The 12,977-nt window shown below is 41.1% G+C and overlaps 1 protein-coding gene across 2 annotated transcripts in view; it reads left to right on the forward strand.

Moving 5' to 3' along the window:
- Positions 1-12,977, forward strand: part of NALCN (sodium leak channel, non-selective) — a 227,496-nt gene that overhangs the window by 115,849 nt on the left and 98,670 nt on the right. For both annotated transcript variants that reach the window (XM_066620423.1, XM_066620424.1), the window contains one exon: positions 9,357-9,488. In XM_066620423.1, the coding sequence (XP_066476520.1) occupies positions 9,357-9,488 (132 nt within the window). The remainder of the gene's footprint in view (positions 1-9,356; positions 9,489-12,977) is intronic.

The raw sequence follows: 12,977 nt of genomic DNA on the forward strand, positions 1-12,977 counted from the left end.
TTCCCCACCTATTCAGGGCAAATCACTATGCCTCTCTCCCACCAGGAGCCCACCCTGCCCAACAGGTCTGTACCCTGTATTTTCAGGTCTGTATTTTCAGTGGTGACTGAGCTAGGTGCTGTGCGACCCACCTGAAATTGGCTTGTGACCCACCTGCTAGGTTCTAACCCAAAGTTTGAGAAACTCTGGTCTAAGGATTTATTTGCTGTTGTAAGCCACAAATGTCCTGGTTTTCCCTCCCAAAAATCAGAACAGTCAAAGTCCAAGATCATCAATGAGTTTTACCTAAGATTTTGAAGCAAATCCTGAAGTTTCTCATGAGGTGAAACATTTGAAGAACTCAGAGGAAATTTAAAGTGTAATAAGGTAGGAAATTTCTCACACCCCTAGAGAAGGCCATAGTGCTGGGTGGCATCAACTTTATTAGAGCTGGATGAGAGCATTGGACTATGCATAAAATACATTTCTAGTCTCCATATTGCCTGGAGGATAGTCTGGTGCTGATTATATAAACGCTGATCAGCCCTGACATACATTATTAAGATGGCTCAAACATCTTCCATTGCACAACATAAAATGAAGAGTGTTCCATTTTTTTGTAGCCCTAGTATTAAGAAGTGTGAAGATTTCTGTATAATAGCTCCTATCCCACTTTCCCTACCCGAAAAACCTGTGTCTCCTTGAATTCACACCAGCAAAATAGCTGATGTGCATCTGGGGAGACCCATTAGAGTCCAGGTGGCTGATAGGAAGGTAAATAAGAACAAGTCTTACCTCTGCAGGGTTGTCTGGTTGACCCCCCTCCCCACCAGCAGGTGGGCTGGCGGGAGATAGGACTGGGCCATCAGTTACACTTTGCTGGAAGAGCAAAGGTCACAACCAGGAATGTTGGGGGATACATTAGGTGAGAGAAAGGGAGGGGCAAGGCCATGAAAGGCTTGGAATATGAGGGAAAGGGACTTGTACTGGATCTAGGAGCAGACAGGAAGCATGTGAAAGGAAGGGCAGGATGTTATCAGGATGGCAAACAAAGGTAAATATGCCAGATGCAAGGGAGACCACCAGGATGCAGGTCTCTTGTTGTCTTGTATGCTCCCTGAGCATCTGGTGGGCCACAGTGAGATACAGGAAGCTGGACTAGATGGGCCTTTGGTCTGATCCAGCTGGACTCTTCTTATGTTCTTAAATGACTTTAGCAGCAGGGTGTTGGGTGGAGGTGAAGGTGAGGTAACAGAGCCTACAAAAAGCTAGTGAAGAGGAACTTGTAATAACCAAGGCGAACTACATTTGAAAATGAACTAGAGTTTTAGCCAAGGGGGGAAACCACATGGGCTGAATTCTTGACATTCTGGAAAGGGAGAAACCACTTGATTTGATGACCAATAGAATATGGGGAGCAAAGGAAAGAGAGAAATCAAAGATAAAGCCAAAACCTTGTGTCTGTTCTACAGCATGGATGGTGACAATGACAGTGAAAAAAGAGAAAGAGTGGGGGACGTGAGAGGGGAAGATAAATTCAGTCTTGGATCTATGATAGGGAAGCTTCCAGGCTGAAATGTTAGACAGTTGGAGGGAGGGAGAAAGTTCAGGGGTTGCTGTCTGCTTCCTTCATGGTCTTTTCCTCATTCACACCTTCCAATCTTACCTTCATCTGAGTCTCTTACTGCATCTGCTGCCACAGCTACCTAGCTAATGACTGCTGCCACCTTACCTGATCTGGTGTGGGCCAGGTCTGTTAGTGGCTGACGCATGGAGCTGCCAGCTGTTTGTATTGATGGCTCCGATGTGCTTGGCAGTGGTGTACCGTTTACAGTGATGCTGTGACATTTATGATAGTGGAATGCAAGTTCTGCATTGTGAAATAGCCCATAGGATTTGACTGTGTATCCTGTGTGTAGGATTGGCTGTGAATATACAAATAAGGTTTGCAGGTGCATTTGTGAGTTTCTTTTTGCAGAGATATTGCTACAGTTTTCCAAAAGCACAAAGAAGAAGAACAGGTGTATTTTTAAATGCCACAGCTCAGCATAAATTTTCTTCTTTGGATATTTGCAAGTATAATGGGATTTTTTATCGCACACGCTGATAAAAAGCAAGATATCTGAAGAACTTATACACCCCTCCCCCAGACACACAATGGGCTTTAGTGATGGGCAACCCCATCCCCAGCTTGAATTGAACCAGAAGCAGCAATTACAAGCAACACTGTAAAATTCTCAGGAAAAAGGAGAGTTTTACCCTTTGTTCCATGCATATTAATAATTGCAAATTTGCCAGTTAGAGAGATAAAGGAAAGGAAGCAATTAGCGTACCAGAAGGAGTTTGTAAGTGGCACTCCTGGCTACTGCCACCACCACCTGAAAATTCAGGTCAGAATCAGGAGTACCCTCAAGCTGTAAGCCTGCTGCTTCAGGGGAAATGCAATCTGAATTCAAACAGGTAATATACTTCCTCGAAGATTGTCCGTTCCTCCAACCAACAGAACTTCCATCTTTTTCCGATTACATTTCAGTTTATTCATTCTTATTCATTCAACATCTGATTCTGGTAAAATATGGCCCCAATAAAAATTAGTTGTGGACTAGGACAGTGTAATATTCATTATGCTCAAATGCTATCTGTCAACATTAGTGGAACCACCCTAGCTAAAACAATAGGAGTGACATCTACAGTGAATTGGAAAAAGGTAGCCTTAATGGATAACTAGTAAATCTATCTTCAGTGTATTTGCACCAGGAGTGTATTTGGCCTACTTTTGTGTACTATCTGTGCAAGAATACTTGCTGATTTAGTTTTGTTCTGGCATACTGAATATTGTTACTAAAAAAAAGATAAAGAAAACAGTTAATCAATAATTGTACTTATTCAAGTTTTACTTTGCAATTTAGGCAAAGGGAAGGAAATTTTAAGGAAATTGCTCTAAAGGTGATGACATGCCAGCAATCTGAAGACCTGAATGGAAGATAATCATCTTAATGTGTCATTGTTGTGAACTGTTTCTGTAATATTTTTAGATTCCCTTTATCACACACCTGTCACTCTCTGCATTTCCTGGAACCAAATTACTCTTGTTGAAATACTAGGAATTTCTTTGTCATGGAGGCAATGGTGTGATGTCTCTACTCTTACTGATATATAAACAACCCAGGAAGAAGCACATTTAATTTTAAACGCAACATTATTTCATGACTTCTCAGCCAATTTTGAATGTATTTCCATAAATGCGTACCAGGAAAACAAAATTTTCTGGATTTATTTTCTGCAGCTGACCTTTACAGAACATCAGTTGTCATATCATTGAGACTCTTAAATAGGCACAGTTAATATGAGTATTTTACATAAGATCTTTAAGAATCATTGACACTCTTAAATAGGCACAGTTAATATGAGTATTTTACATAAGATCTTTACATAAGATCTTAAAGAATTTCAACTTTTAAAATAAAGCTCTTGCAAAATCGATAGTTCTTAATATTGTACAAAGAATGGCTTAGATCTAATAAAACAAATGAATTACTACTCATGAATCAAGACAGTTCTACCGTGCCAGCCTGTAGACCATGCAGGATCTAGAACACTAGCTCACCATTTGTGACCAGTCAATAGACCAGGTCTCTTAGATTATCATATTTAGATATTTAGGCTACCGATCCCAGAAAGCTCTTCATTTGCCCCACTGAGTATGTAGTAAAATTGCCTACATACTCAGTGGGGCAAATGAAGAGCTTTCTGGGATGGTAGCTAAATATATAAATATGATAATCAAGAGACATGTCTCTATGATGGTCACAAATGGTTGAGCCTATGTAGTAAGATCTGATTGGTTAAGGCTGGAGGTGAACTGTCTGATTCATGCATCCCTCTATCCTATCTTTTGTTTTACACTGTTCGTATTTTAAATATACCAATAAAGGTTTCTTGTCTTCTCTTGCCTCTGCTGTGAACATTTGCACAAACACAAATGAACAAATTTGAACAGTGGAACACTGCAATGTATCAAGGCTTGGATTTCAATACAAGAAACATAATAAATATGGAAGATACCAGATTTAGAATATAGTCAGTGCTGACTTCAGGTTGCTGGTGTCCTGGAGGCAAAAAGCCACAATGAGCTCCCCCATCTGCCCCTGACAGTGTATTAGGTGCTAGCAGTACCACTGGTACAGAGAGGTTCAGGGGTTGTTCTGGACAAGTGGGCCCTTGGCCAGTGCCTGTCCGGGCTGATCTGAAACCATGTCTGATTCGTGGATCATAAAATGTATTGAAAAGCGCTTGTGCAAAGTCTTGCATATTGAAGTCATGCAAATGAAGAACTTCCTGGATTTTTCTCACACAATGCTCCTCCCAGAGGTTGGAAACCACAGACAAGATTTTCCATTAGCAGAAGCGCACCTTTGGATCTAAGCCAATGTGTTTTTCTGCACAAATTGTAGCTAACCATGAGAGAAAATGTTTTCAAGATTAAGGAAAAGTCACCAAAAGAGAATTCATTATAAAGCAAAAATATAATTTTCATCTGCTGTGTAGAAGGTTCTCAGAGCCCAGATGGTATATCTCAGTGCTAGGTCCTATTCCATGTAAGCTGAACTATAATTAACTCACTACACAGTAGTATTCACAGCTAGGCAACAATAGCATAAGGTTGGTGAATTCCTTTCCTTCTCCTTCCAACCCACCCACCGCGCTCCAATTACTCATTGTAGTTTTTGTTTATCATTTGAAATTACTTCATTAGCATGATTTCCACAGCTGCTAGCCATCTCCAAGTGGAGCTTGTACGGGGGACCTACCTAGTGAACTGCGTCTAATAACTTATTGATGGCCATTATCCAGTGGAGATAGTAGAGCTTTAGTTAAAGAACATTAATAAGTGAAGCTTAGTGGGGCTTTAATAATAATGTTAAGGTTCACTATAGTCAGAAGAAAGCAGCATAGACCAAGTCTGCTACAGTTCAGATCTAAAGTGGAACACACTGCCCTGTGAAATGCAACAGGCTTCCTTACTCTCAATCTTCCATCGATATTGAAGATGTGCCTCTTGTGGTAAGCATTTGCTCTCTGTTATAAATGCTAGCATATGTGGCTTAGGCTGCAGTCTTATGCACACTTATCTGGAAGTATGTCCCATTGTCTAGGCCCTCTTACAAGTGCCGCCACCCAGGGAGGTACATGGGGCGGCAGCAAGAAATAGGGCCTTCTCAATAATGGCACCAACATTATGGAACTCCCTTCCCCTTGACTGTTCCCTTCCTGGAAACATCCCAGGGTGACCTGAAAACATTTCTTTTTAGACAAGCCTTCTGAGTTCTTGGTCTTTTTAACATCTTTTAACATTTTATTTTAGCATCTAGTTTTTACAAGCTTGAGGTTTTATAAAATTGCTGCTGATGCTCTTTTTATTGTATCAATGTCCAATTACTATTTTTTAAGATGTTTTTAATTGTAATGGTTTTAGGGCACAATCCTAAACCCTTATGTCAGTGCTTTCCAGCACTGACATAAGGGCAATGTAGCTCTGAGGTAAGGGAACAAGCATTCCCTTACTTTGAGGAGGCCTCCGTGAGTGACACCCAACTACAGGATGCAGCACATGTCCCATTGGCACTGCTATACCGGTGCTGGAAAGCACTGACATAAGGGGTTAGGATTGCACCCTTAATGTTTTAATTTGTGATTTATGCTTTTATACTTAAGCTATGCTGTAAGCTGCCTTGGGTCCCTTCAGGGAGAAAGATGGGATAGAAATATAGTAAATAAATAGAATGTCCATGCATAGGATTGGGCTGTTAGTCTCAATCTGACTTGTTATGAGTTTTAATTGCTGCAAATGTTGTGCTACAAATGTTCTTGTATTGTTTCTCATGTTACACACTGTAAGTTTACCCAGGTCAAAGGAGATGTGCGCAATACAGGCATGCCCCCATATCCGTGGAGTTCCTGTTCTCGAATCCCCCGCTGTTACATGAAACCACGGATATGGGTGAACGCCTCCTCCCCAGCCTCTGGAGAGTCCTCTGAGCCCAGCACTAAATAAAACAAGCTACTTCTTAACTTCTCCATGAAATTGGAAGTGATTTTTATGCCTTATACGGCATTACAAGGCCTCAGGGGCTTATAAGGCACTCCAGAGGGGATGCATCAGAGGGCCCTACAGACCCGATTTGTGGATATGAGTGCCCCCCTGTATACATTTTTGAAAGAAAGGAAAACAGACTCACTGATGGCAACTTCGTGTCCAGTTAGGCAGCCCAAGAGAGGCAGATAGTCAGATTCCATAAGACAAGGTATCACTCAGGCAGGGTATCACTCAGACTAGAGAGCCAACACTGAGATAACATCTGTATAAGGCCAGTAGGGCCCTTGTTGACTCCCCAGCTTGGGCTGGATTGATAAACTGCAGGGTTTTGGACAGGATTTGTTGCCAGCCCTACACAGAGATGCCAGGGATTGAACCTTCTGCATGCAAAGCAGGTGCTCTACCATTGAGTTACAGCTCCTCCCTGTTAAGTGCATAACAACAATTTAAAAGTTGACATGTTACATGGGGTTCATTCTGATATTTTTAGCTATTACATGTGTGTTACTGGGTTAGTGATGTATTTAGAGATACAGGGCGTAACCCTAACCCACTGTCAAGCACTGACATAAGGGCAGTGCAGCTCTGAGGTAAGGGAACAAACATTCCCTTATTTTGAGGAGGCCTCCATGAGTGCCACTCAATTTCAGGATGCAGCACACATCCCATTGGCACATCTATGACAGTGCTGGAAAGTTGGTTAGGATTTGAGCCACAGAAGACCAGTGGTTTTCATGCATTTCACTATCAGGACCGATCCACCCGCAGAATGTATTCAGAAGCCACTGATCATGTTCTGTATACCTATAACCAATGTTTATCACCGGATCATGGAGTGTTTGTTTTCTCCAATCATTCCAGCTGATTTAAGTGTAACCTCTTTGGACCTGGTCTCATTTGCTCCATCAAAGAAGAGCACTTGATGATATGGTTAGATCCAACTTCTCACTGCCTTCCAGCTGTGCTTAAAATTGAGGTCATGATTCCTAAATATTCTTACATGGTTTCAGCTCCAGTTCCTGCTTAAATTAAATGAACCTTTGGCAGACCGTCTTCCTTTCTATGAATTTCTAGTCTGATCACATTGTACATGCCAATGCCCTTATTTATTTCTCAAAGAATTCAAATTATTGAAGGTGGTTTACTACATGTTGACGTATGCTTTTAAGGATATTGTATATTTAATCACCTGTCTGGTGTCCTCCAGACAGTGAACAATGTCACCCTGCTTTTCACAGTCATGAATGCCCTGCCATAATATCAGCGCCCTTATGGTTCAATTTTTTACTTTGCAGCAAGTTCCATTTACTTTATTGGCATTTAATTTAAAGAAAATGTGCCTGTGATTGCAACCTTATTTTTGTGAGGGATAAAACTAGAAAGCGTTTTGCTTGCAACTTCCTCTGGGCAACTAATCTTTGATTCAATTTTATATTGTGCAGAGATCTTCTATTATACAGATTTCTGGCACTTCTTTCAGTGCATTGCTTTCATCTCTTTCTTATATTAGGAAACTCTTTGAAGAACTAGAAAAAGATAGTAATTTGAGCAAGAACAGCACCAAGCAAAACACTTCTCTAGTTTTTGAAACGGTTTCCCACAGTGTGTGCTCTGAAGAGCTTTGTTATCCAAATGGCACATGGCTGTGCGGGCAGCTATCTAAAATACTCTTCACCTCCATTCCATCTAAGGAGCAAACAAGCTATTCTCACATCACATTTCAGTGACCTGGTATGAGTGCAGACGCAGAGTTCAACTCCCAGTTTGTATTTTGAAGTAGGAGTTTTTTAAGCGTATGAGTGCAGATTAAAATTCTGTAGTGTGGACAGTAGTAATTTATTTTTATTTATTTTTCACATTTTGATACCAGCCTTCCTCTAAGGAGCTCAAGGTGGTGTACGTAGTTCTTCCCCTCCTTTTTGTCCTCACAACAACCCTGTGAGATAGGTGAAGCTGAGAGATAGTGTCTGGCCCAAGGCCACCCAGGAAGCTTCATGGCTGAGCAAGCATTTGTAGCTGGATCTTCTAGGTTTAACTCCAGAATCACTACATGTCCAGTAAAGTGAGACAAACATTCCTGGAAAGCTAAACACAGTGTAAAACAGTACTACAGGAGACACTGACAATAAGGTAAGAAACTGGCGCTGATTAGCCAGTATACACTGCTCTCATTAGCTGCAGTAGTTGTTAAACAACTCAGAACAAAGAATGCTGTAATAAAACAGTGGTAGAGGCATCATTATAGGTATTACTGTGACATTCAGTTCCAAACAGATGCATTGTGTCCCAAGAACAAAGAGTGCCTGAGCAATATATCAAAAGGAATTATTAGGGCTACTGTACTGAATTTTTGCCTGAGAAAAATTCCAGTAGGGGTGGTGGGAGAAAGGTACAACATGTCTCACTGAACAAAATATTCTCCTGAAAGTGCCCCCATCATCATTTACATTCATGCCCATTGAAGCCACTTTGTTTCCCTTCTCTGCTGCTTCTCCACTGCCATTTTAAATATCCTACACTGCATGATTCTCAGCCAATCAGAGATCAAATAGTGCTATCATGACAAGGGCGAAAAGCTAGCATGTACTATGTCACCTGTCCAGGTTGGCTACATCACCATGTTAACCTGATCCTATGAATAAGCCTGTTCTTGATCTGGAATTAGTGGAGATTGTTCAACCTTGGCATACATCTTTTTTGTTAACACAATGTCAGGTTTGTGTATTTTAAATCTTCCTGGGGTATCAATTGATTCTTATGATTTGTGACTTTCTCTTCTTTTTCAAGAGTAGCATGTATAACATTTTTTTCCCCTTTCATATAAATTTTATACTGTAAAAATAATCAGGATTTACTAATTTCCCATTGTCCTGTTCATGGTGGAAACAGGACACTAAAAAAGCAATGTATGTGTAAGAGTATGTTGGAAGACATGAGAAATGCATCAGGATAGTAGACATTCTTCTGAACATAAAAAGCACCACTGCTTTCTAAACTTTTAACAGAGACACTTCCTGTAGATTTTCACATTTTCTCTACACCTTGAGGACTAGAAAAATGCATAAAATAAAAAATTGAACCTGCAAATCATAACATTCTGTGCATTTAACACAAATATGCTCTAAATCACAGTTAAAATGATTCAATTCAGATTTACAGATCCAATGATTATGATTGAAATGGATGTCAGAATGAATATAATTGTTCTTCTATATATTATTACAAAGGTTTGCTTTTCCAATAGCGAAAATGACACACATTTGTTTTTTTCACTGTGCAGAGAATGATGAGGTCTTCAATTTTCCATATGTTTATCCTGAGCATGGTGGCAGTGGATGTTATTGTTGCTGCAAGCAATTATTATAAAGGAGAGACTTTTAAGAGCCAGTATGATGAATTCTATCTTGCAGAGGTGAGTGCCCTGAAATTGTCAGCAGTTTTTCAGTAAGAAAAAGTAAGGGAACTCATGTGAATGTCAAATAATTTTAAATCTGTCATTTATTATTATTATTATTATTCATAAGGCATGGTGAGATTTCTTTATTTATTTGTTCAAATTTTCTGACAACAGCTGACAAGTCTGGTGTACAGGTTTCAGAAATACAATTTTCTCAAACAAAATGTCATCAATAATGAGCTATGGCAGGCAGATATTGCCAGCAGGCTACATTGGGCTCAGGTTTTTCACAATAGAACTGTAGCAAATCTCTAACAATTCTACCAGTTATTTTACAAAATTAAGAGGTTAAACCTGAGGTTTTCAATCTGTGCTTTGCAATGGTCTGGGGAGGCGGAGAAACCCCCCAGGGGCATCGTGAGGCATCTTGGGGAGAGAAGTGAACATAGCAGCTCAGCTGCACGTAGTGGCCTCCCTACTTGCTGCTTTCATGGGAAAAAGCGGTGGCTGCGGCTGTGAGTGAGGTGGGTGGGGCAGTATAAGGTGAGGGGAGTGTGAAACTTGGTCGAGCAGGGGTGGTGGAGCCTCCCTGGCATCAGACTTACCCCGTAGAGAGAGGTCGGTCGGAAGACTTGGAAACATCCCTTCCGGTACAGAGAAGGCTCCTGCTCGCCTCCTCGCCAGCCAGGTCTTCTCTAGACCAAGGGGAGCCTGAGGCCAGAGAGGATCCGACTGGCAAGCTCACTCAGCACGGACCTTGCTTACTGGCTGGGTCCTCTCTGCAGCAGGAGGAGAGGAGGCTGGCCGGGCAGGGGTGATGCATTTGATTAGCACAGAGCCCCCTCTAGCTTTTGGCCTCCTTCCCAATCGGGAGGGAGGTGTGTGTCATCCTCCTAGCAGGCTCCAGACTGGGAGAGAAACTCAAAGCTAGAGGGGGCTCCACAAGTAAGTGCAGTTTCCCTCCACCTAGGAGGGAGGGAGCCCAGAACTTCATCCTATTCACACTTTTCTGGGAGTAAGCCCCACTGACAGTAATGGGACTTACTTCTGTGTAGACTTGCATAGGATTGGGCTGTCACAGCCCAATCCTATGCATGCCTACTCAGAAGTAAGTCCCATTAGAGTCAATGGGGCTTACTCCCAGGAAAGTATAGACAGGATTGGGCTGACTGTTCTTAGTCACAGGGTGGGGAGAGAAGGTCCAAATGCCTCAGGCTGCATTCCTCTGTCTAGTCTGGGGGAAGTGGGGTGGCATCTGTGTGTGTTTCAGTCAGGGTGTACGTGTGAGCATGCCCCACACTATCTACTATCTACTTTGGTGGTGAGTTGTGGTCTCACTCTGTGTCAGCTTAACCAAGAATCCTCACCTCTTTCTCTTCTTCCTTCCACCCCCCCCCCCATAAAGAAAAAAAGCTGCACTTGATCAGTCAAGCTTTGTCTCCCAAAATAATTAAAAAATAAAAATACACATTACTTTTCAGCCATCCCCTTTTTTCTCCTGACTTTTTTTTCCCTTTTTGGCATCCCACATTGGCTGCTACTATAAGATATACAGTCTGTGGCATCATGATCCTATGCATGTCTATTCAGAAGTAAGTCCCAATGCGTTCAATGAGTCTTACTCCCAGGAAAGAGTGTTTAGGATTGCAACCTGGGTCTCTCTCATCAGTTTGCAATATGCAGAATCACTAAAAACAAAGTCTTTTCGTCCCCCAGCAAATTTCTTCACTTCTCCCTCCCTTACAAGAAACAAAAAAGTCCCTTTCCAAAATCCTCCAGGTTTGCTGCTAACAAACCTAGGGTGCTGGCAGCTCCAGCTTCTCTAGTTTTTTGTTCGCTGGTGCCTTCAAATTCACTTTTTCTATGGTTGTTTGTATAATTATAACACCTTCATCCCAATTTTGGAGGTAATTGAAGTGGGGTTATGTAAGCCACCTTGGGTGCCCTTTGGGGAGAAAGGTGGAGTATAAATCAAATGAATGACTGAATGAATGAATGAATGAATGAATGAATGAATGAATTGGGAGCCGTGACCAATGGCCGCAGGAATCAGGGAAGCCACAGGCTGAAAATGTTTGAGAACCACTGGATTAAACACATATTGAACCACCAAAAGGTTAACCAAAGGTCAGGAAATTACTCTTATGAAATAAATAAACAGAATCACACACAAAGTGCACTATGGTAAGTGTGTGCACTTGGAGCATTACTGGGATGGTAGCTAAATCTATTCCTTGCCTTTGCTAACTCTAGCCATTCTCCTGTTTACACAGAAGAGATTTGGGCTCCCTTTCTTGGTCACACTGAAGTACGTCAGAATAGGACAGGAATGTTAAAAGCCACTTTTGCCTAATGTTGCATATACGCAACAAGGACAAAATATGTGTACCTGTGAGCTGGGCAATAATGGCTTAACTAGCTTTTAGGCACGGGTCCATAACAAAATATTGTAGTATATCCCCAGTCCCTAATAGTAATGCTCATTTTTAAGGATCTGACCATCTGGAAATGCAACCAATGGTACAGTTTGGGGCTGGCAGAGAAGATGGGAAAGGAAAGGCTACCATTCTTATTTTCCACTGTCCTGAAACCTTCCAGCATGGTGTTGTACGGTGCTGAAATGATCAAGTTCACGGCTAGTTGCTAACCCCAGACCTGAATACTTTATTCAGGACCAAAAGTGGGAAAGGAAAAAGTGTCCTTTCCTCTGTCCTGAGACTTTCCTGTCCTGAGAACTCCTGAAAGGAGTTCTTTACTTTTATAATGCACTCTGACCCTAATACATCCCCGTAAAATTTTGCATAGTTCCTAGAAGTCACTGAGCATGGGTCCTTGTTGATCATTGATTTTTGATTTTTTTTAAAGTTTTTTTTAGTTTGCAAACAAATATACTTCTGCATACTTCTGAAGAATCTTCCAGTTATAAACAAACCACATAATTACAGTATTTTTGGATGGCCACAATCATAGCCACATTGATAGACATCACTATACCCAAGTTCAATATTAGAGACTGAATGATAGTATAGATGTTATAAGATAAAATCTTATGTATTGCTGTTTTTCAATCAGAAAAAGGTAAAATGAACACCACCACTCAAAGTATGAACAATTTGCATAGGTAGAGTTGGGAGAAAATGGTTGTATTTTTCTTGGATTTCAGTGTTTTCTGACATTAGAAGTTCAGAAAGTGGTGTTGTGTTTTTATTCAAAATTTACATTATAAATATAAATTATAACTGCTTTAAAAGTGTACTAGGTAGGTGATATAGGTGGTATAGTCAGCCTATGCAGCCACAGTTATTACCCATGCCACCCTCTCCCCATTAAAAAATAAAAACCATATAAAAAGGTTTTATTTTTCACAGATTTCAGGGTTTTTTTGTTTGTTTTTTAACAAAACTTTGAAGTGCAGAAAGCAGTGTTATGTGTTTTTATTTCATGATCAGTGTTTTCTTCCACCTATACGCATAGGTCAACCGTCTCCTTGAGCCCGCTTGCAGG

This window comes from Tiliqua scincoides, chromosome 3, assembly GCF_035046505.1.
Source record: "Tiliqua scincoides isolate rTilSci1 chromosome 3, rTilSci1.hap2, whole genome shotgun sequence".
NCBI lineage: Eukaryota > Metazoa > Chordata > Lepidosauria > Squamata > Scincidae > Tiliqua > Tiliqua scincoides.